This window comes from Eleutherodactylus coqui, chromosome 8 (assembly GCF_035609145.1).
Source record: "Eleutherodactylus coqui strain aEleCoq1 chromosome 8, aEleCoq1.hap1, whole genome shotgun sequence".
NCBI classification, from domain to species: Eukaryota; Metazoa; Chordata; class Amphibia; order Anura; family Eleutherodactylidae; genus Eleutherodactylus; species Eleutherodactylus coqui.
The window spans coordinates 130,961,421-130,984,426 of NC_089844.1; the positions used below are offsets into that span (position 1 = coordinate 130,961,421).

Genomic DNA, 23,006 nt, shown 5'->3' on the forward strand with positions numbered 1-23,006 from the left:
TTGAACACCTAGCCCTCTGCACGGAGGCTTGCTGCGAGGGGGTGCTTTGGGAAACAGTTGGGGGATTCTTCGCTCTGGCCATACCTCTACCCCTGGCCACTCCACTGCCTCTTCCAACCTGTCCTGCCGCTGCGCTTGCCTCCCCCTCTGAAGCCCTGTCCTCAGTAGGCTTAGCAAACCAGGTGGAAACTGGGTTGGGTCAGTCACCTCATCGTCCAGCTGCTCTTCCTCTGAATCCTCTGTGCGCTCCTCCCTCAGACTTACTACCCTTACTACTACCTCACTGACAGACAACTGTGTCTCATCATCATCCTCACCCACAAAAAGCTCTTGAGACAGTTGCCAGAAGTCCCCAGCCTCATCACCCGGACTCCGGGAACTTTCCACAGGTTGGGCATCGGTCACGACAAACTCCTCAGGTGAGAGAGGAACCAGTTTTTCCCATTCATGGCAGGGACCCGAGAACAGTTCCTGGGAGTCTGCCTGCTCATCAGAATATGTCATTTTCATGGAGTGAGGAGGCTGGGAGGAAGGAGGAGCAGCAGCCAGAGGATTCAGACTTGCAGTCCCTAGGCTGGGGGTAGTGGACTGCGTAGAACACTGGGTGGTGATACATTGCTGGACGCATTTTCTGCCATCCACCACAGGACCTGCTCACACTGCTCTGTTTGTAATAAAGGTCTACCACGCGGACCCATAAATTGTGATATGAAGCTGGGGACCTGCTCACACTGCTCTGTTTGTAATAAAGGTCTACCACGTGGACCCATAAATTGTGATATGAAGCTGGGGACCCCAAAAACTTGCCTCTCTCCTAATCCCGCAGCAGCCAGCTGTGATTCACCACGACCAGGAACTCGGCCTGTGCCCACACCCTCACTTGGACCTCCGCTTCCATGTCCTCGCCCCCTACCCCTACTCCTCATTATGGCGGATTAAGAATAGATCAGGGCCCAAATAAATTACCCCACTGTACAGCACTGCTTAATTCACCGCACACAGAGACTTGTAGATAACGGAGGCTCTATGCTGTGACTTGAAAAAAGTAACCCGCTATCTTGCGCTGATACCTAGGGGTAATTTACTGTTCGCAGAGACTTGTAGATAATAGAGGCTGTGTGGAATGGGAGAAGACTCTAAAGCCAGTGGATAGTGCTGGTAACTGCGGCTATCTCAATGCCACCAAGGAAAGGGTATTGTGAGATGCTCTGCACAGTGGCAGAGCTGAAATACTTTGCAGTGGCCCCGGTAATATTACAGTACTGTTTAGCGGTGAGACCTCTGTATAAGGCACTGCAGACACAGAACGTTATAAATGAAGTCAATCTCAGCAGGCTAGGAATAATTTGAGTGCAGTTTCACGGTGAGAGCTGGTTGTACGGCACTGCAGCCTGAAAAAACTATTACTGAAAGGCTGTGAGAAGGCCTAGATGTGTAATACAAAAATGAATGCACTACAACTCCCAGCCAGCCACAAGTATAATGCACACGGTCAGATGTAGCCCAACGAAGGAGCTTTGGGGTTTTTGAAGACAGGATCCTACTCTGACACTTTCCCTATATCAGCAGCAGCTCTTTCCCTATACTCTGCATAATACACTGCAGACTGAGAACACTATAGATGAAATGGCCTGCACAGCCTGAGATGAAAAAAAAATGGTGCACTACTGCTCCCAGCCACAACAGTAATGCACATGGTCAGATGTGGCCCTAAGAAGGACCGTTGGGGTTCTTGAAGACAGGACCTACGCTGACACTTTCCCTACATCAGCAGCAGCACTTTCCCTAACGTCTGCCTGCGTGTGTCTGAGGCGAGCCGCGGGCGGAACCGTATTATGTACTCGGCGGTCACTTCATCTCGCCAGCCAATCACTGCTGGGGGGTGGGATAGGGCTGGCTCGTCACAGCACGAAGTGGTAATGCCTTCCCCGTATGTCTAATGGCTAGAAAATGGCGCTAAACATGCGGGGAAGGAAATGCAACTGACTCGAGTACCGTGTGGTGTTCGTTTTGAGTAACAAGCATCTTGAGTACCCTAATGCTCGAACGAGCATCAAGCTCGAACGAGTGTGCTCGGTCATCTCTACTTACAATGCATTTGGAAAATCTCTAGACCCTTTCAATTTTTTCCCTCATTTTGCTATGTTATGGCTTTGTGCAAAGGGAAAAAAAATCAAGTTTTGCCCCATCATTCTGTGACAAAGTAAAAACAGAATGTTAGAAATCTTTGTAATTTTTTTTATAAGATTTTGCTTTGACATAAGTATTCACACCCTGTACTCAGTACTTAGTTGAAACACATTTGGCAGCAATTTCAGCCTCCTGTCTTCTTCGGTATGATGCAGGGGCATAACTATAGGGGATGCAGTTGCACCCGGTCCCAGGAGCCTTACCCTATAAGACTTCTCTTCTCCATACAGGGAGCCCAGTACTATGAATAAAGCATAGTTGGGGACCCTGTTAGAGGTTTTACACTGGGGCCCAGGAGCTTCAAGTTATGCTTCTAGTATGATGTCACAAGGTTTGCACTCCTGGATTTGGGGATTTTCTGCCATTCTCTCCAGTTCTGTCAGGTTGGATGGGGGCCATCTGTGGACAGCCATTTTCAGGTCTCTCCAGAGAAGTTCGATTGGGTACAAGTTAGGCTCTGGTTTGGCCAGTCAAGGACATTCACACAGTTGTCCATAAGTTACTCCTATGTTGTCTTGCCTTTGTTCTTGGGGTCATTGTCTTGTTGGAAAGTGAGCTTTCTGCCCAGTCTGAGGTCTGTTGTGCTGTGGATCAGATTTTCTTTAAGAATATCTTTATAATTTGCTTCATGCAGATTTCCATTAACTCATTTCCATGGGTCTCCCTGTCCCACCCACTGAAAAATACTCAACAGCATGATGCTCCTGATCACTCTGCCATAAAGCTCAGATTGGTGGAGGGCTTCAGTGATGGTTTATTTTGTGGAAGTTTCTCTCATCTGCACACAGGATCTTTGAAGCTCAAGCAGAGTGACTATTAGATTTTTGGTCATCTCTTTTACCAAGACTATTCTCCCCCATCCATTTGGCTTCGTGGGTTGGCCAGCTCTAGGAAGAGTCCTGGCTGTTCCAAACTACTTCCATTTAAGAAATATGGAAGCCGTCGGACTCTTGGGAACTTTCACTGTGGCAGAAATTTGTTGTATCATTCTCAAGATCTGTGCTTCCACACAATCTTGTCTCTGAGATCTACAGGCAGTTCTTTCCTCCTCATGGCTTGGTTTTGGCTCTGATATGCATTGTGAGCTGTGAGATCTTATATAGACAGGGGTGCATTTTAAAAATTATGTATAATCAACTGAATTTACTAAAGGTGACTCCAATCAAGATATAGAAACATCTCAAAGATGATCAAGAGAAATAGGAGGCCATCAGAGCTACATTTCAAGTGTCATACTAAAGAGTTTTAATACTTATATCAATGCAAAATGTTAGTTTTCATTTTTTTAAATCACAGATTTCTAACATTCTGTTCTCACTTTGTCATTATGGGGTACTGATTACAGAATAATGGGGAAAAACTTGATTTTTTAAAAAAAATTTGCACAAGGCTACAATATTTTTAATGACATCGTACAATGCAAGTACTTTGGTCTGTGACACACATCCAAACTTTTTCTAAACAATATGCCGGTATTTACATCCTCACAGTGCTAAACATTGACCACAGCTTGTCTGTAGTTAAACCAATATGGCACCAAAGGTTTCATTTCCATAAATTTTGCTGGATCATTCTCTACCAAGGTGCACGGTACACTGGTGTGCCATGAGAAGTGACAACATGTCTCACGGGAAGGAGAGAGAGAGAGTGAGAGAGATTTTTTTATACGTTTTTTTGCAGAAGTGTAATGAGATTAAATATTTTGGATGAGCTGAAAGAGGTTGGGAAATACTGATCTACAGTGAAGTACATGATATCAGTGAATCTCAATATCTTCTCTTTTTTAATTTTTTAAATTGAACTTACTGCTTTTGTGTATTACAATAATGACCAAAATTCAGATGCAAGTCGATCATGGAGGAGTTTGAGATGCAACTTGTGTAACAAATCCTTTGAAAGTCCGAGAAAGTTCTAAGAGTGGATTCAAATTCTTTCCACAAAAATGGGTCTTGTATTTGTACTTGCACTGATCGGTTATGGTAGCCCCCTGGGTATTATCCTACTCTCCAGTATCATCTTTGTTCTCCATATGAAGAATTCTAAGACGTCATCGTCTAGAGTGTACAGATTGTGATTGCAGCAGTTGTGGGTTTTTTTCCTGTATGAGAAGTCCATTAGTTTTAGTGTTGATCATTTTCTTGATGGCTGCTTACATTCTGTGGTTGACATTGATGGATGAAGATATCATGCTTTTGTCATTGCTAACTAGCATAGCCGCCATTAACACTTTCCTCAATCCTGTAATGTACGCGTTAGTGGGAAAAGAAGTAAGGAACTAAATTGCACTCTATCTTTCTATCTATCTATCTATCTATCTATGGCAATGTATGCGTAGTTGGTAAAGACACAGTTGCTCACGCAGTCCATATAAAAGTCCAAGTAGTTTATTTTTTCTTGAATACAACAATAGCAAAGAAAGCCCAGTGGAATCACAGCAGCCATTGGCAGCACGTACACTTGCCGTGAAGTCTGCACTTGAATAGCAGCACGTGCACTTGTTACAGTCTGTGTGACATCTAACACAGAGACACATTCATTCGTTTGCATGGTTTCTTCATCTAGAATAGGAACATCTGTTGATTAGACCTCATTTGATTCTTGCATACTTTCTTCAGCCTGTACCTGCACCTTATGCAATTTCTGAATAGCTTCTTCTTTACTATTGTTTACAGAGTCAATTCTTTCTTCAAGACTTTTTGATTTGTCATAAACTGTTCACCTACATACTAAGCAAAATTTGGCAAACTTTGTTGCTTGTAACTCATTTTTAAGATCCCCCAATATTGTCTTCATTTCTTCTACTGCTGTTGGAACACTCTTGGACTTTTCCTGTACCAGAGTCCCCTTTTCAGTATCCTTCTTGGTGCTGCTAACCAAGCCCTGCAGTTCTGTGCGCAACTGCTTGTTAAGCCATTCTACATCAGCCTTCATTTCAAGGGCCTCTTCCAAGGTGTGTTCGAAGGAGAGCGCTTTGGTTTCAATTTCACAAGCCTCTGATTAACCCTTTCCAATCCAATTTGTATCCTGGTTCTCCTAGGGGGCTTACTCTTTTTCTGCCTTTATACAACGGCGCTATCTGCTGGCTAAAGCCGGTACTGTATGAGGTGACAGGTTGGATAGGTTCTGACACCAGAGACGCTGTCAATATACAGTAAGAGAACCCCGACGGACGTCTTCCAACAACGAAGCTGTACAGCCTTAAAGGGGTTGTCCCGAGGCAGCAAGTGGGTCTGTACACTTCTGCATGGCCATAATAATGCACTTTGTAATGTACATTGTGCATTAATTATGAGCCATGCAGAAGTTATAAAAAGTTTTATACTTACCTGTTCCGTTGCTGGCGTCCTCGTCTCCATGGTGCCGACTAATTTTCGCCCTCCGATGGCCAAATTAGCCGCGCTTGCGCAGTCCGGGTCTTCTGCAGTCTTCTATGGGGCTCCGTGTAGCTCTGTGTAGCTCCGCCCCGTCACGTGCCGATTCCAGCCAATCAGGAGGCTGGAATCGGCAGTGGACCGCACAGAAGAGCTGCGGTCCACGGAGGAAGAGGCCATCTTCAGCGGTGAGTAGAGAAGTCACCGGAGCGCGGGGATTCAGGTAAGCGCTCCGGTGAGCTTTCTTTACCTCCCTGCATCGGGGTTGTCTCGCGCCGAACGGGGGGGGGGTTGAAAAAAAAAAAAACCCGTTTCGGCGCGGGACAACCCCTTTAAATCATAATGTCTTCAGAGGTCAGACAGTGGATTGGAAAAGGTTGAAACCCCTGACCAATGGAACCTTTTTGCTCAGGTAGGTGTTCACATCTGCCCAGCAGTATCTGTGTCATATTACCTCCACTTAAAATCAGTCTCTACATGTCTTATTAAAATATGATTTATAAACCCTTGGAATTATAATCCCATGGAATTTCAGGCATGCATTTTGCATGGTGTTTCCGTATTTTTGTCCACCCCCTGTATGTGCATTTGAGCGTATCATACAGTAGTTAAGATTGTAGGGAAAATGCAAAGAACTGCCCGCTAACTCAACATGAAACATTTTTCTACATATTTTTGTGATCAAGAAATTAATTGAAAAAAAATTAGCAGGATTTGTGTTTTACAATTAACCCCTGAATGATCAGTGAAATACTTATAGGCATCTATTATGCTACCCCTAAGGTGCTGCCTAATCAGAGAGAACAGCCCTAGAGGTCTTTGTTAGGCTCCAGCCATAACATAAAACTATTGCCCATCTTGTGATTTTGTTGTAGGTGCTGAAACCCGGTGTGGCAGTTTGGAGTAGCTCACAAAGTAAGAAATGACATTGACAAATAAGAGGTGATGATATCACATATTGCACGCACTAGGTAATGCTTAGTGATAGGGTTCTACACAAGAGACCAATTTAGCCTTAACTAATTTAATCTAAACTCATTGACCAATTCCCAGGAATGAAATCACACAACTTCTATACACTTGCGTGCATCGTAGTACACGCCATTCTTTAACTTACATGCACTTTCCATATATCCATGATTTCCCACTTGTAGATTGTTCTTGTTAGGAACATACGCTGGAAGTTCTCATGGGAACTAGTAATTAATTTTTTTTTATATGGATGCAGTTGATGCTATGGTTGTCAGTGGTGGATTAAGAACACTGTAAACCCCATGTTGTTCACACTACTCCAGCTCCCTTTTTTTGTTGTGCCTTCACAAAATAATAGAACCTGCATTTTGCCACTGTTATCGGACCACACCGGTACCGATCTGATGACCTCGTTGCCAGGTGCCAAATTGGTAGATATGGAAGCCCGTGATGAGAAGATTTGCTAGCAACTATCTAACAATAGATCTTCACAATAGCAAAAAGCAAAAGGGTCTCACCTCACTTCATTTAAATCAGTCTGTCTGTTTCTGATTGCAGAGAGAATATACTCACATCCAAGGAACCTCTCAATCAGATGGTTTGCATAAACTGATGAATGTAGACATACGGGAATGTGGACACATGAGGAATATATTCTCTGCTTTTATTAGATAGTGCTTCACATGGTTAGACAAACAGAAGAACGCGTTTCAGCTTTCACACAGCCTTGTTCACCTTAAAAACTCAGGCTTCACAGTACAGGACCCACCTAAACCATTGGTCCCTCGTCAGGGATCCGGAACACATCACCAGTAGATTAGGGAATTTAGATAGTAGAATAACCACACTAGGGCAGTTATTCAACCTATTGATACTATTATGGCCTTTAAACACACTGGGGTACACATTCCTTCAAACTTAGACAACCAGGCAGCTTATTTGACAGGGTTCTTTGTCATATAAAATAGACCGAGTTTAGACCTTAAATGAATCACTCAATATAAATGAACGCACTTACCCAACTTTGACCAGACAGAATCACAGTCACACAACTAGGGATAAGAATAACAGTTTCTTACCAGCCGGCTTTGTCCTGATTATGGGTCTGTGCATTCTGTCCGTTCTAGAGTAAGTCGGGTCAGATGTTCTGGTCACTCGGTCCCTGTTCAGGCGCCAGCTGTTATCGGACCACACCGGTACTGATCTGATGACCTCATTGCCAGATGCCAAATTGGTAGATATGGAAGCCTGTGATGAGAAGATTTGCTAGCAACTATCTATCAATAGCATGAAATTGCTCCATGTTATGTCAAGACATACACGGTACCAGATCTTTGTTTTCATTATGTCAAGACACTTCTCCAGTAAGAATCTCAATGAAATTCTACTTTATTATCAACATTGCCAACTCTTATACAGAAAGAAGAGGGCGTATACAAAAGTTACCTGGTACAAAGATTAGTGTTACATAGTTTACTGTTACAAAGGTGAAAATGCTTATTGATCATAAGGCTCATTGACATTTACCAACTAGTCTCAAAGCTCTTAAGACTCGTCTCAGACATAGAAATTACTTCAGTCAGGATATTGTTCTTGCATTAGACACTATTTCTGCTATAGCTGTGTGTCTTCTCTGTTAACATAGCTTAGTCTTATTTAATTTGTCTGTTGACTTCTTATCTTAAAATCCTAGTTACTGGCACTACAGAGCATAGGTTTTAGTCTTCTGTTTAAGGGTCAATAGTCCAATACAAGGTAAGAAACATACACTTATTACATTCTGAAACTTAACACTTTATATTCCATGATACCCCCACAAAGTAATAGAGCCTGTGTTGTACCCCACAAAGTAAAAGAGCATGTGGAGTACCCCCACAAAGTAACAAAGTAAATAGATCCTGTGTTATATCACACAAAGTAAAAGAGCCTGTGGTGTGCCCCACAAAGTAAAAAGATTCTGTGTTGTACCTCAATAAAGTCATAGAGCCTGCATTGTGCCCCCACAAAGTAAGAGAGCCTATGCTATACCCACACAAATAAAAAAAAGCCCACAGTGTGGCTCCACAAAGTAACAGAGCCTGTGTTGGGCCACAACAAATAGAGCCTGTGTTGTACCCCTGAAAGGTAATATAGGCTCTTCTGCACCCCCACAAAGTCATACAGTATTATTATAAAGCCCCCTCTGTGCCTCCTATACCGTCAAAGCCTTGGAAGCCCCAAACTTCTAAAATCCAGCCAGCGCTTATGGGATAAACTTCTCTACCTGCAGTCTCATTACATCTGGTCCGTATAGAGCCCGATTCCCTCCTCTCCTGTCTCACTCAGTAAAATACATTCAGAAGGAGAAGGAGAGGAGCAGGCTCTGCACAGACCAGATATGATGAGACTACAGTGACAGAAGTTTATCCTGTAAGTTTGACATCTTTGCAGCCTTTCAAGATGAGGCAGTTTGGGTGGCTATGGTCCCCTAAGGAGCCCTAGGTCTGGGGAGGTTGTCCAAATATTCTCTAATATAATCCACCCGTGATGATTTTAGTGAATTCTAATGAATGATGGACAAGAAATAGTTGTGCTTGTCAAACCAGAGTATATATGATGGGCACCCCAGATAAATTGATGACGTCTAAACAATTGTGAACGAGACCAAAAAAAATAAATCACAAAAAAGTTGTTGCACACCCAATATAACACAAACTGAGAGGTTTATTGAAATATGATAGTCACAGAACAGTGCTATACACGAATAAAAAGAATTTAAAACCAGAATACAGACAGACATCAAAATAAGATGAATGGTCGCCACAGGCGCAGCTGTATATAAAGACAAAAGCTATAAGCAAAATACACAACAAAGGCTGTACAACCTGGAGACCCAAAGGGTGCTGATCAGATAAAGCGTCAATGCATAACAATATTGATTCGTAAAAAGCCTAAGTGATGTGACATTGATGAATATAAAAGGGCCAACAAAGTTTCAGGGAAGTATATCTGAGTCCAAGATCCCAAATGAAGTCAGCAAATGCAAATAATAATGAACGAAATAGCAAATAGGCCGCAGGGTCCTCATTGCGAACTCCTGGCATCTCATTTTATAAAGTTAATTTTTAACTGGACAACTCCTTTAAGTCTTTACCTTCTGTCTTCAACATAAAGACCACCAATCAGACATTTAGTACACAGCATTAGAAAAGTGAATGTCCCAGGGATCTTATACTCCTACTGTATGTTGGGGATCCGTATCCTGTCTGTGGTCAAAATACAGTATGTAATCAGGTTTTGCAGCTCCTTCTATTGCAGAGATAAGTTCCTTTCTCCTGGGTATTAGGGCAATTTAGGCCTGATTATAAAGTTTCTCAAATGCGGAGATGGCCTGTAACATAGGAGGGGAGGAAACAGGAATATGATTTTCAGATGGTCATCCTTGTGTAGTATATGATGGAGTTGCTTAGTTTTTCTTACTACCTCTGGCTAATTTTTTTAGGTCACTACCAGAGGCGTAGCTGAAGGCTCATAGACTGGGTGCAAAAGTTTTTCTTGGGGCTCCCAATTTCTCAAGTGGCATAACTTGAAGCTTCTGGGCCTTAATGCAAAAGCTGTAACAGGGCCCCCAACTATAATGCTTTATTCATAGTACTGGCCTCCCTATATGAAGAAGAAAGGCCTTATGGGCCCCCTAAGGCACCTGGTCCCGGGTGCAACTATATTTATGCCAGTAGTTACTACTAGAGTTCAATGGGTTTTTTTCTTTTACTTTGTATTGGAGCAGTTGACTTCTGGGTATTCTGGTGGCTCTGGTGATTTGAACATCAATTGAAGTTGAATGGTCACTCTGCTTGAAAAATGTCATAATCTGGTTATAAGTGATGGTCTGGTTGTAGACAATAGACATTTTATTATTGGGGTGGAAGTTCTCCCATCTGAGGTATGTGGGACAATCAATATGTTTTTTGTACAGGGATATCTGTACTGAGTTTTTTTTAGAATGTTGATGTTAGTATCCAAAAGTTCATTTCTCTATCTGATTAGCTCAAAGTTCTGTTTATGGTGGGCTGGAATTTATTGAATATTTCATAAAGAAAAGATAATGATGGGTAGCGCTCCAGATAATGGAATAGAATTTATATATAGAAGACACTATAAAAAGAAGGACTCACCCGTGACGCCAGGCCTGTAGAACAGGCTCCGGTACGTCAAGGTCCAAGGTTACGTAGCAAATCACAGAACGTGGGTTTGGGTTTTCTTGCACTGGTCATTGGAGACATCTCATGGAGAGCGTCATGGTAGGTCCCAAAAGTGAAAAGAAAACACCACAGGATAGACAAAGCAGGTAGATGAAGTACAAAAAAATACCAGCGCTCCAGTGTTCGAAAGAACAATGACAGATGGTATATGATATTATAACACCCGGTTATACAACATGTCACTTACTTCTCAGGGGTGCTTATTGAAAAGCACCCCTGGGTCCCGGAAAACAGGCAGAATCCCAATGGTAGGTCAGGAAATCTTTATTGTGCGACGCGTTTCGGCCGAACGTTTCGGCCTTTCTCAAGCATAAATTCACATACAACATACTAGCAATTTATAGAACATGCATACCAATAAAATGAAGGGCATTGGGTCATGTCTCCCTCAGATGACGTTTCATTTTGTCAGCTGAAAAGTGTGGTGTGGATCGTGTATAGGAGCAGAGTTGAATAGCTCGCCCCTCTCTACATTGAAATCACTATATCATTAGTGGGCGTGGTTATGGGCGGGTCATTAGTGGTGCGATGGATTCAACATCATTAGTGGGCGTGGTTATGAGCGCATCATTGGTAGCGCAATGCACCCAGCAACATTGGTGGACGGAATTATGGTTACATAATAAGTGACGCGGTATATCTAATGTCACATACCTGAATTCTAATACCATGTGGCCGTAAACGGATGGAGACGCACCGGCCCATGAAAAATGAAAAATCACATGACTGCAGACGTCAGTGATGATGCCGCAGCCAGTAAGAGATGAAGTGTCATGTGACCGCGGACGTCAATGATGACGTTGTGGTTTTATAGAAGGTGTAGCGGTAATGACGCCGCTGTGTACGAGAGGTGTGGCAAAGAGAGCGTCATATGGCCGCAACATCACATGACCGCGGACGTCAGTGTTGGCGCCGCGGTCTGTGAGAGGTGCGGCAATGGGAGCATCATATGGCGGCGACATCACATGACCGCGGACGTCAGTAGGGCCGCGGTCTGTGGGAGGTGTGGCAATGGGGACCTCACATGACCGCGGACGTCACTCATGACGCCACGGTCCATAAAAATGGAGTCAGGAATATCACATGACCACAGGCGTCACTCATGACGCCGGGGTCTATAGAAATTATATCACGTGGTTGCGGTCATATCATTAGTAGTATATTTTAACATAGATCACATCAAAGATGAAACAAACAGACCGACCATATTGGATACTCAATTAAGAAAAAGAAGTTCAAATGGATAAATGGACTTCTACTTATTATAATAAGCTGTTTTTGAACTATGTAAATATATATATATATATATATATATATATATATATATATATATATATATATATAATGTGTATGTATAAAAAGATATATACATCTTTTGTGATTATGGGAATATGATACCATTATCTTCTTATTAAAATAATGCATATAATGAGACCACAATTAATATATAAATACATATAAGTTTGTATACCTACCATATACCCCCCAATAGGCAAAATTATAATAGGACCCCTAATCCTTATGGAAGATACCCTAATATACAAATGAGACAGCCTAAGTATAATCAGTGGGAACCACAATATCCAAGTAGGGACATCTACCCATTGATGGACATACCAGTACGACCATGGGGTCAATTTGAGGGTAACCAATCTTATGGAATACCCCGAAAACCTATAAATCAGCCATATAGACACAATTACATGAACCCTAATAAACCCTCTAGACAGGAATTTGGACAGTTTCAGAGGAGAAAAGAGTGGTATAATTCCCACCCTCAATATAGAAATGAAAAAACTAATAATAGTAATAATAAAAATACTTTGATTACTATACCATTTAATTCTAAAAGAAGGTCTACTTTTAACAATACAAATACCAGTACTTTGAGAGACAGGGTTAATACTATGCCACAAAAAGAAAGAACATTAAGTCCAAATAATAATATTATAACACTTCCACTACAGACTACACAGGACATAAGAAATATTACATTAAATAGTATAACAGAGGTGAATATACTAGATTCCTCCCCTAACCCAACAATAAATGAACTTGGTCTAACTACTGATGTACCAGGAAGCCCTTCAGATTTGATTCAGTTTCTACGAACAAATGAAATAGGTGACTCTAGTACTACATCTAATGAGAATACATTAACTACTGTTTCGGTAAACTGGAAACCAACTTCTAATCCATCACCACCTCATAAAATTGTTCCAACTAATCCCCCAAAACCTTTTTTAGAAGAAACGAACAATGGTTCCCAAATAATCGAGAACCCTTCCAACATCAGAGTAACATGGAGTACAACAGCGACCCTTCCCAACAAAATAGGGAGTATAACAAAAACCAACCCCAACAATCAGATAGCAAATACAAAAATATCTCAATTTTACAAATCTCCAGCAAGAACAACACCCCTCCAGAGACCAGAAGAAAACCTAGAAGAAGGAGGGGGAAAAGGGCAGGGAGAAAAATTCTTAAAAAATCAAAAACCCTTAAAAACCCCACGAACAATCCAATCACCAATAATGAGGCGCTAGATATGGGTATTTTTAACATCTCAGATTATTAATTAAAATTAGGGGAAGCTGAAATTCTAGCAAGAGGCCTTTCTTTCAGCCCTTCTTGTGGACCAGATATGTTTGAGCTCTTTATAGACCTCAACCATTTCATTCGGAAACTTACCCTTAAGAGATTCTTTTCCCTAAATAAACAACGGAATCATCAAGAACCTACTGTAAATGAACAAGAAAAAACCATCCTTACAGCCCCAGATGATAGTGAAGAACCACAACCAATTACTACTGACCTAAAAAAAAGCAAGTAGTTTCTATCCAATTGAAGCAAAAGGGCCATTTATTATTTCATTTTACAATGAGGTCCTGAAGGACTTCAAAACACTAACAGGAAAGAAAGAAACAGATACAAACCCACAGAATAATTTAAAACCATACCAAAGGAAGCTAATTAAACAACTAGCCACTAATAAAGATCTAATTATAAAAAATGCAGATAAAGGGGGGGGGGAATAGTTCTTATGAACAAAAAATATTATTTAGAAGAATCAGCCCGGATCTTGGGCGATCGAGACCAATATAAACTTCTTTTGGGAGACCCAACCCCTACTTTTAAAATCCATCTAAATCAATTAATAAAAAAAGCTTTTATAGATGGAGTAATTACAAAAGATGAAAAACTCTACTTATATCCATCACAACCTGAAACAGCATATTTTTACTTTCTCCCAAAAATCCACAAATCCATTAATAACCCCCCCAGAAGGCCAATTATAGCCGGCATTGGCTCACTCACAAGCTTCCTGTCAGAATACATTGATAAACAGCTACAAAGACTAGTTACCTTATTACCGGCGTATTTAAGAGACACCTTACATTTATTATCCCTATTAGAATCCATCACATGGAAAAATACATTTTTTGGGGTTAGTTTAGACGTCACATCACTTTATTCTAATATTCCCCATACACAGGGGATACAAGCAGTTAAAACCTTTTTAGATCGTGACACAATAATGCCAGAAAAACAAAAAACATTTATCCTAGAGGGTCTCTCTTTTGTTCTACAAAACAATTACTTTAAATATAATAACCAATACTATCTCCAAACGAGGGGTACGGCAATGGGGACAAAATGCGCCCCCTGCTATGCAAACTTGTATATGGGGTATATGAAGAAAACTTAAATGACCCCCATATTCGTTTCTATAGAAGGTTCATTGACGACATTATTTTCATTTGGGAAGGTTCTTTAGAGGAGGTTCAACTTTTTATTTCCAACATGAATCGTAATACTTGGGGTTTAAAATTCACCAGTACAATAGATCCAGTAAAATAACCTTTCTTGATTTAGACATTTATGTTGAACAGAATACTATACATACTAAGACCCACTTCAAGACGGTAGACGCAAATAACCTTTTAGATTTTAGAAGCAGCCATCTAAAGAAGTGGAAGCTCAATGTGCCGTATGGGCAATATAAACGTTTAAGACGGAACTGTTCCACAATCGATAAATATAAGGAACAGGCTGACATCTTGTCAGATCGCTTCCGACAGAAAAAATACCCTGATAGTCTAATAAAAACTTCCTGTGAGAGGGCCTTACAAGAGAATAGATCGATAAAATCAAACATATGTAATATAGAATCTGGAAAAAAAATCTAAAATAGATCAAGATAGATTTGGGCTATGTTTTACCACCATATTCAACTCGAAGCAAAAAAACCTTCGCAGCATCATTCGAAAAAGGTGGGAGATTCTGAAGAACGATCGCTACCTCACGGAAATATCATTCTCCGGTCCAAACATCATTTTTAGGAGAGGCAAAACAATAGGGAACCTCCTAGCCCCATCACGTCCTCACGCATTAAATCCCACCAAAAAATGTATAAGTTCCCTCCAACCAGGTTCATACAAATGTGGAAAGACGATTTGTAAATGTTGTAAAAATATGTCATAAATAGAGATGAGCGAACGTGTTCTTCCGAGCTTGATATTCGTGCGAATATTAGGGTGTTCGGTATGTTCGTTATCCGTAACGAACACCATGCGGTGTCCGGGTTACTTAAACTTTCTTCCCTGAGACGTTAGCGCTTTTTTTTGGCCAATATAAAGACAGGGAAGGCATTACAACTTCCCCCTGCAACGTTCAAGCCCTATACCACCCCCCTGCTGTGAGTGGCTGGGGAGATCAGGTGTCCGCCTTATATGAAAGTCTGCCCCTCCCGCGGTTCGCTATGGATGCATTCTATATGCGCTCAATGGGGCCAGCGGCAGCAGCGCTGACCCCATTGAGAAGATATAGAAGACAAATCCTTCTTCTCTGGCACAGCTGTAACAGCTGTAGCAGAGAAGAACGATGTTTGCCCATTGAATTCAATGGAGCGGCAATACAGCATGTTCCACTGAATGCAATGGGCTGCCGGCGATCGCAGGATGAATGGTCGGAAAGGGGTTAAATATATAACCCCTTTCCTGCAATTCATCCAGAAATGTGTTACACTAAAAATATATACCGGCGTATAAGGCGACGGGGCGTATAAGACGACCCCCCAACTGTCACCTTATACGCCGGTAATACAGTGGAGCAAAGAATAAAAAGCATTACTTACGTTTTTAGATGATCTGCGGCGCTCCTGCAGGCTGTCACTCCCTCCTGGTCCACGGCAGAGTATTGCTTTCTCCACGAAAGACTTTAAATCCCTGCCTCCAGAAAGACAGCCAATCACAGCCATTCAATGACATCATTGTCATTGGCTGTGATTGGCTGAAGGCACGTGTCTTTCTGGAGGCAGGGATTTAAAGCCTTTCATAGAGAAAGCTTGTCTGCCGTGGATTAGGAGGGAGTGACAGCCTGCAGGAGCGCCGCAGATCATCTAAAAACGTAAGTAATGCTTTTTATTCTTTGCTCCACTGTATTGCCGGCGTATAAGGTGACAGTTGGGGGGTCGTCTTATACGCCCGGTCGCCTTATACGCCGGTATATATTTTTAGTGTAACACATTTCTGGATGAATTGCAGGAAAGGGGTTATATATTTAACCCTTTTCCGACCATTCATCCTGCGATCGCGGGCAGCCCATTGCATTCAGTGGAACATGCTGTATTGCCGCTCCATTGAATTCAATGGGCAAACATCGTTCTTCTCTGCTACAGCTGTTACAGCTGTGCCAGAGGAGGACGATCTTTATGCTGACAGTGCGGGGGGGGGGGGGGGGGGGGGCCCACTCTTGTCGCTATTGTGGCTTAATAGTGGGACCTGTGAACTTGAGATGCAGCCCAACATGTAGCCCCTCGCCTGCCCTATCCGTTGCTGTGTCATTCCCATCACTTTCTTGAATTGCCCAGATTTTCACACATGAAAACCTTAGCGAGCATTGGCGAAATACAAAAATGCTCTGGTCGCCCATTGACTTCAATGGGGTTCGTTGTTCGAAACGAACCCTCGAGCATCGCGGGAAGTTCGTTCCGAATAACGAACACCCGAACATTTTGGTGTTCGCTCATCTCTAGTCATAAAAGAAGGACCATTGAAACGAATACAGAGAATAATAATTTTACAATAAAACAATATCTAAATTGTAATACCGAATACCTAGTGTATATGACAGAATGTCCTTGTGGATATCGGTATATAGGCCGCACTATTAACCCCCTGCGCAATCGCATAAACCACCATAGGCACAATATAAAAAGAGGTTTCTTAAAACATAGTCTATCAAGACATTTTTTTTCTTGAACACAATTCCGACCCAACCTTTATGAAAATAACCCCGGTGGAAAAAATAAATACAGGAGAATTCGCAAAACTAAAAACTAAGGAAATGTATTATATATTCTATTTTAATACCCTCATACCAAATGGATTAAATGAGGTTTTAGAGAAATTTTAAATATATTTTATATACCTTTAAATAGTTTTAATTATTATAAACCTATAGTTTTATTAAATACACATATCGATAGTAAACAATTTTATTTATATTATATATATATATATATATATATATATATATATACATATACATGTATGTTATATGGGCCCTTTAGACTAAGCCATTGATGTTTCATCTATGAATTGTTGATAATAATATACCTTTACATATGGTCATATATATCTATGCATATATCTTTCATACAAACTTATATGTATTTATATATTAATTGTGGTCTCATTATATGCATTATTTTAATAAGAAGATAATGGTATCATATTCCCATAATCACAACAGATGTATATATCTTTTTATACATACATATATATATATATATATATATATATATATATATATATATATATATATATATATATATATATAAAAATCGCCCAAAAATCTGCTCCTAGCCGCGTTTCATTAGAAACGGGCCGGAGCTGTCCAGCGCATTGCATTCAATGCACTGCGGGCGAGCCCGGGATGAATTGTTGGGAAGGGCTTAAATATATTAGCCCTTCCCTGCAATTCATCCTAAAATGTGTTAAAATAAAAAAAAATTGTATACTGCCCAATCAGGGGCAGCTCCCGCTGAGCCAATGAGAGGCAGCAGTCCCTCACCCATTCATGAATTCATGAATGGGTGTGTGAGTGAGACCTGCCTCTGATTGGTCAGGCTGTGACCAATCAGAGGCAGATCGTTCAGCAGGCAGGGATTTTAAAGCCCTGCCGGCTGAATAGTGCCGAGAAGCAGTTCAGGAGAACTGACAGCGGCCGCGGCAGAACTCCGGCTGCAGCGGAAAGGTGAGTATACATTTTTTTTTAATTTTAACACATTTTAGGATGAATTGCAGGGAAGGGCTTATATATTTAAGCCCTTCCCGACAATTCATCCCGCGCACGCCGGCAGCCCATTGCTTTCAATGGAGCCGGTTGTATTGCCGGCTCCATTGAATTCAATGGGCAAACATCGTTCTTCTCTGCCACAGCTGTTACAGCTGTGAAAGAGAAGAATGATTTGTCTTCTATATATTCTCAATGGGGTCGGTGCTGCTGCCGCCGGCCCCATTGAGCGCATATAGAGAAGAGAACAGGAATCGCAGATCGCAGATAGGTGCGATCTGCGATTTCTGTTCTATAATTTATCGGACGAGCGCATAAAAAGCGCTCATGTGTCCGATACCATTGCAAAGCAATGGTTTTATAAAATCGCCGGACGCATGCGCATGCGCAAATCGCGGCTAAAAACGCCCGTCTGACTAAGCCCTAATTGAGTATCCAATATGGTTGGTCTGTTTGTTTCATCTTCGATGTGATCTATGTTAAAATATACTACTAATGATATAACCGCGACCACGTGATATAATTTCTATAGACCCCTGCGTCATGAGTGACGCCTGCGGTCATGTGATATTCCTGACTCCATTTTTATGGACCGCGGCGTCATGAGTGACGTCCGCGGTCATGTGAGGTCCCCATTGCCACACCTCCCACAGACCGCGGCCCTACTGACGTCCACGGTCATGTGATGTCACGGCCATATGATGCTCCCATTGCCGCACCTCTCACAGACCGCGGCGCCAACACTGACGTCCGCGGTCATGTGATGCTGTGGCCATATGACACTCTCTTTGCCACACCTCTCGTAGACCGCGGCGTCATTACTGACGGCCGCGGTCATGTGATGCCACTACCGCTACACCTTCTATAAGACCACGACGTCATCATTGACGTCCGCGGTCACATGACACTTCATCTCTTACTGGCTGCGGCGTCATCACTGACGTCCGCAGTCATGTGATTTTTCATTTTTCATGGGCCGCGGCATCTCCATCCATTTACGGCCACATGATATTAGAATTCAGGTATGTGACATTAGATATACCGCGTCACTTATTATGTAACCATAATTCCGTCCACCAATGTTGCTGGGTGCATCGCGCTACCAATGATGCGCTCATAACCACGCCCACTAATGATGTTGAATCCATCACACCACTAATGACCCGCCCATAACCACGCCCACTAATGATATAGTGATTTCAATGTAGAGAGGGGCGAGCTATTCAACTCTGCTCCTATACACGATCCACACCACACTTTTCAGCTGACAAAATGAAACGTCATCTGAGGGAGACATGACCCAATGCCCTTCATTTTATTGGTATGTATGTTCTATAAATTGCTAGTATGTTGTATGTGAATTTATGCTTGAGAAAGGCTGAAACGCGTCGCACCATAAAGATTTCCTGACCTACCATTGGGATTCTGCCTGTTTTCCGGGACCCAGGGGTGCTTTTCAATAAGCACCCCTGAGAAGTAAGTGACACATGTTGTATAAACGGGTGTTATAATATCATATACCACCTGTCTGTTATTGTTTTTTCGAACACTGGAGCGCTGGTATTTTTTTGTACTTCATCTACCTGCATTGAATATTTCATGGAATTTTATTACTTCAGCGTTTGTCCAGATGTTTATGACATAATCAATGTGAAGGAGCTAAACCATTGATTTGATGCCAGGAAGTCACTTTCCAATTTTGCCATAAAATGTTGGCATATTTTGGTGCCATTTTACTACCCACGAGTGAGTGCAAAACCTGTTCACTTATACCAACCACAGACAGAATAAGGATCTCTAACACATAACAGGGTTATTAGATCCCTAGGCCAGTCACATGTTCTGTGTCCAATGTTGTTCCTGATTCTGTGCACCAAATGTTTGATTGATGGTCTTCATGTTGGAGAAACAGGACAAAAACTCAAAGCAAGGATGAAATTTTATTGCCACACAATTAAAGAAAGACAGACCTACATGTGGCTGACCATATTGGTAGCAAAGGACACAAAATTGAACACATGAGGGCTGTTATATTCAAAGGAAACTTCAAATCCCAAAGACACAGAAGAACCTGGGAATGCATATTTATTAAAATCTCTGATACTCTGAAAATAGGTCTGAATAATGCTCTGCGTTTTATGGTAGGGTGGGCTATCTGAGAGATCTGGTGCAGAAATAGTGGTCCCTACATCAACTTAGGGACCATAAAACTCTCACGTCGTTATCTGTGAACTAATAAGAATTTATTATTCTGCATTGACTGCCTTCCAATAGGTGGCACTGCAGAGGTATTGTTCTATCTTCCATATTTGCATATTACCCAGAGGAGCATCAATGGCTTTATAAGTCTTCTCGCTCCCCCACTCACCTTCTAGGTGCTCTCCCAAGGGACAACAGATAGCATTCCTGAACCACATCATTGGCCTCTCGCTAGGCAAGCCAAAAACCTACTACACACTGATGAGGGGCAAACACCCTGAAACAGCTGTCTGTGTATGGATTCTGGCTTGGCTTTCAATTCCCAGTCATTGTTACAAGGATTGTATAAAGAGTCTAACATTGACTTGCAGGAATGCTGCCTTCCAATAGGTGGCACTGAAGAGATATTGTTCCATCTCCCTTATTTGCAAACACAAATGAATCGCACCATGTCTGCACCCTTTTATGTGTATATATGCACTTTTCAGATCTAAACTATTTTAATTATCTTAACTGAGAATAATTACATTTTCTTTCCTTACCGTGAATGGTCAGTGTATCCAGTGTTATAAGGCCTCCATCGAGTTGATGGGCCCAAAGACGATGCATCAGAAGATGCCTACCACTTGGCTCAGCTATGAAGTTGACTATGTTTATGTCTTAATGGAGTACACAACACAGGTAAAATATCATACAGTTGACTTTAATTTGGTCACATATGATTGTGATCACGAAAGGGGAGCAGAATGGATTCAGATGATACAGTATAATAATGTTCTAGTCCATTTAGTTTTGGGGACTTTTGATGCTACTTATAAAATCATTAAGTCCCATTCGCATCCGCCCACTGCTCAAAACATACACAATCGGGTTCAAGCAACTGCTTACATATGCAATGCTAAACATGAGTGGTGTGAATGTAAAGATTTTGAACATTTCTATGAGGTTCATATGCAGAATAGCAATGAATAACATGGTATCTGCTATGACTATTGGAGTCCAGCTTATGAAATACACCAAGATGACCATGAGTGCGATTCGATAAAGCCTGTGCATATTAATGGTCTTAGATTTTTTCACATGTGCAATTATAGTTAAATTGCAAATTATTATGATGACAAGGGGAATAAAATATCCAATGATAAGGAAAGGTATCGCAAAATTCTTTGATGTAAACATAAAAGAGTTCCAATATTTACGTGCCTCCTCACCACCGCAACAGCTGTTAGATGAACATTTTTCGATAAAGGGGTTGAACTTGGTGTTGATTGTAGAGTCTACGATGTTTCCTGTAGCATTCTCGATGCTCATATTATACCCATTGATAGCTGCTACAGGGCTAATGTTGTCACTACTAATGAAGCTGCATTGTATGACATCTCCAATTTTGAATTCGCCACTAAAGAAGTAAACAGGAAGACTGCACAGCAATGCAAAAAACCAGATGAAGCAACAGATCCAAAATGAAACACGTCGAGTGATGAATTTGAGATGAAACATTGGTTGTGCTACAGAAAAAACTATAGCAATATTTAAGGAGAGAAGGATGAAAACACTAGCATGCATATTAGCACATACAGAGAAGAGAAAGACTTTACACATGTGTGGCCCAAATGGCCAGGTGCCTTTAAAAATTGCAGCTGCATGAAGGGGTAAGGTGAGGAGAGAGCCAAAATCAGCAATGGCCAAATTCAGAAACCAGTATTTAGATTTGTGTTTCTTCATGACAAATCCAGTAATAAAGATGACATATGCATTTTCCCCCAATCCCAACAGGCAGGTCACAATGGACATCACAAAACTGAAGTACCGGAAGATAGATGAATAAGATTCATAATATTCTAAGAGAGCATGTATGTCCACAATGGAATAGCAGAGTTCATGGAACGCCATCTTTCCAGTATTAGATGCTAAAAATGAACACAGACATACAGGAAGAGCGAGTTAAGTTCTGTAACTGGTAATGTAGACCGGTACAAGGAAAAGTATTCATACTCACTTGTTCCTCAGGAAGCCAGAATTTATATACTTTGGATTTCTTCTGCAATGATCGACAAAAAGTTTTCTGTCAAATCAAATAAACAAAAAAGTTTAGTACGGTGTTAGCCAGTAGAGCAAAATGTATTTGTTCCCAACAAGAGAGGCCAAGTAATCTTGTAGATATGATACCTTTTAATAGATAACAAAAATACATAATGTTAAAGCGAGTTTTCAAACCTCTCAGGGTTCTTCCTCTGGCATAATGAAATGGATACAAAGTGGAATGATTATATATACACATAAACTTATGACAAGTCACAGATTATAAAAACCTGGCCCTGCACTTCCTCAGTGCATGATTCTTCTTCTCCCCAGCATTGACTGATAAACCTCTACTTTTGCCGTTCTTCTGCTATTGTGTCAAGTCCTCCTGATACGACTTTTTGCTTTCCATCTGACTACGTTACCCGCATCATTCATCTGTACTGCAAACAAAGATTGCCTGTTGCTGACCCCTGGCTTTCAGATACAACCAGATCTGCAGTATGAGAAATTTATAGCACAGATAACACTCTGGCCTGGTGACCCCCTAACACTAATTCAGGGACCATAAAACCTCCACATCTTTATCAGTGGACTATTTAAGTATTTATTTATTTCTCTACTCATCCTGTTGTGGTATTCTTTTAAGTGCAAATTAATCACATCCCCGTCTGTGTCTTGTCATGAGTATATGTCTATATATATGCATGCC

General features: G+C 41.4%; 1 protein-coding gene across 1 annotated transcript; it reads right to left on the reverse strand.

The window, feature by feature from the left end:
* Positions 1-21,058: 21,058 nt before the first annotated feature.
* Positions 21,059-22,165, reverse strand: LOC136577928 (chemerin-like receptor 2). The gene has a single exon (XM_066577845.1). It carries the CDS (start codon positions 22,163-22,165, stop codon positions 21,059-21,061), a length of 1,107 nt encoding a protein of 368 aa, XP_066433942.1.
* Between the last annotated feature and the right edge of the window lie 841 nt (positions 22,166-23,006).

What these genes read in the sequence shown, in the direction of transcription:
- LOC136577928 (XM_066577845.1), bottom strand. Translation starts at nt 22,165, where the DNA reads ATGGCGTTCCATGAACTCTGCTATTCCATTGTGGACATACATGCTCTC.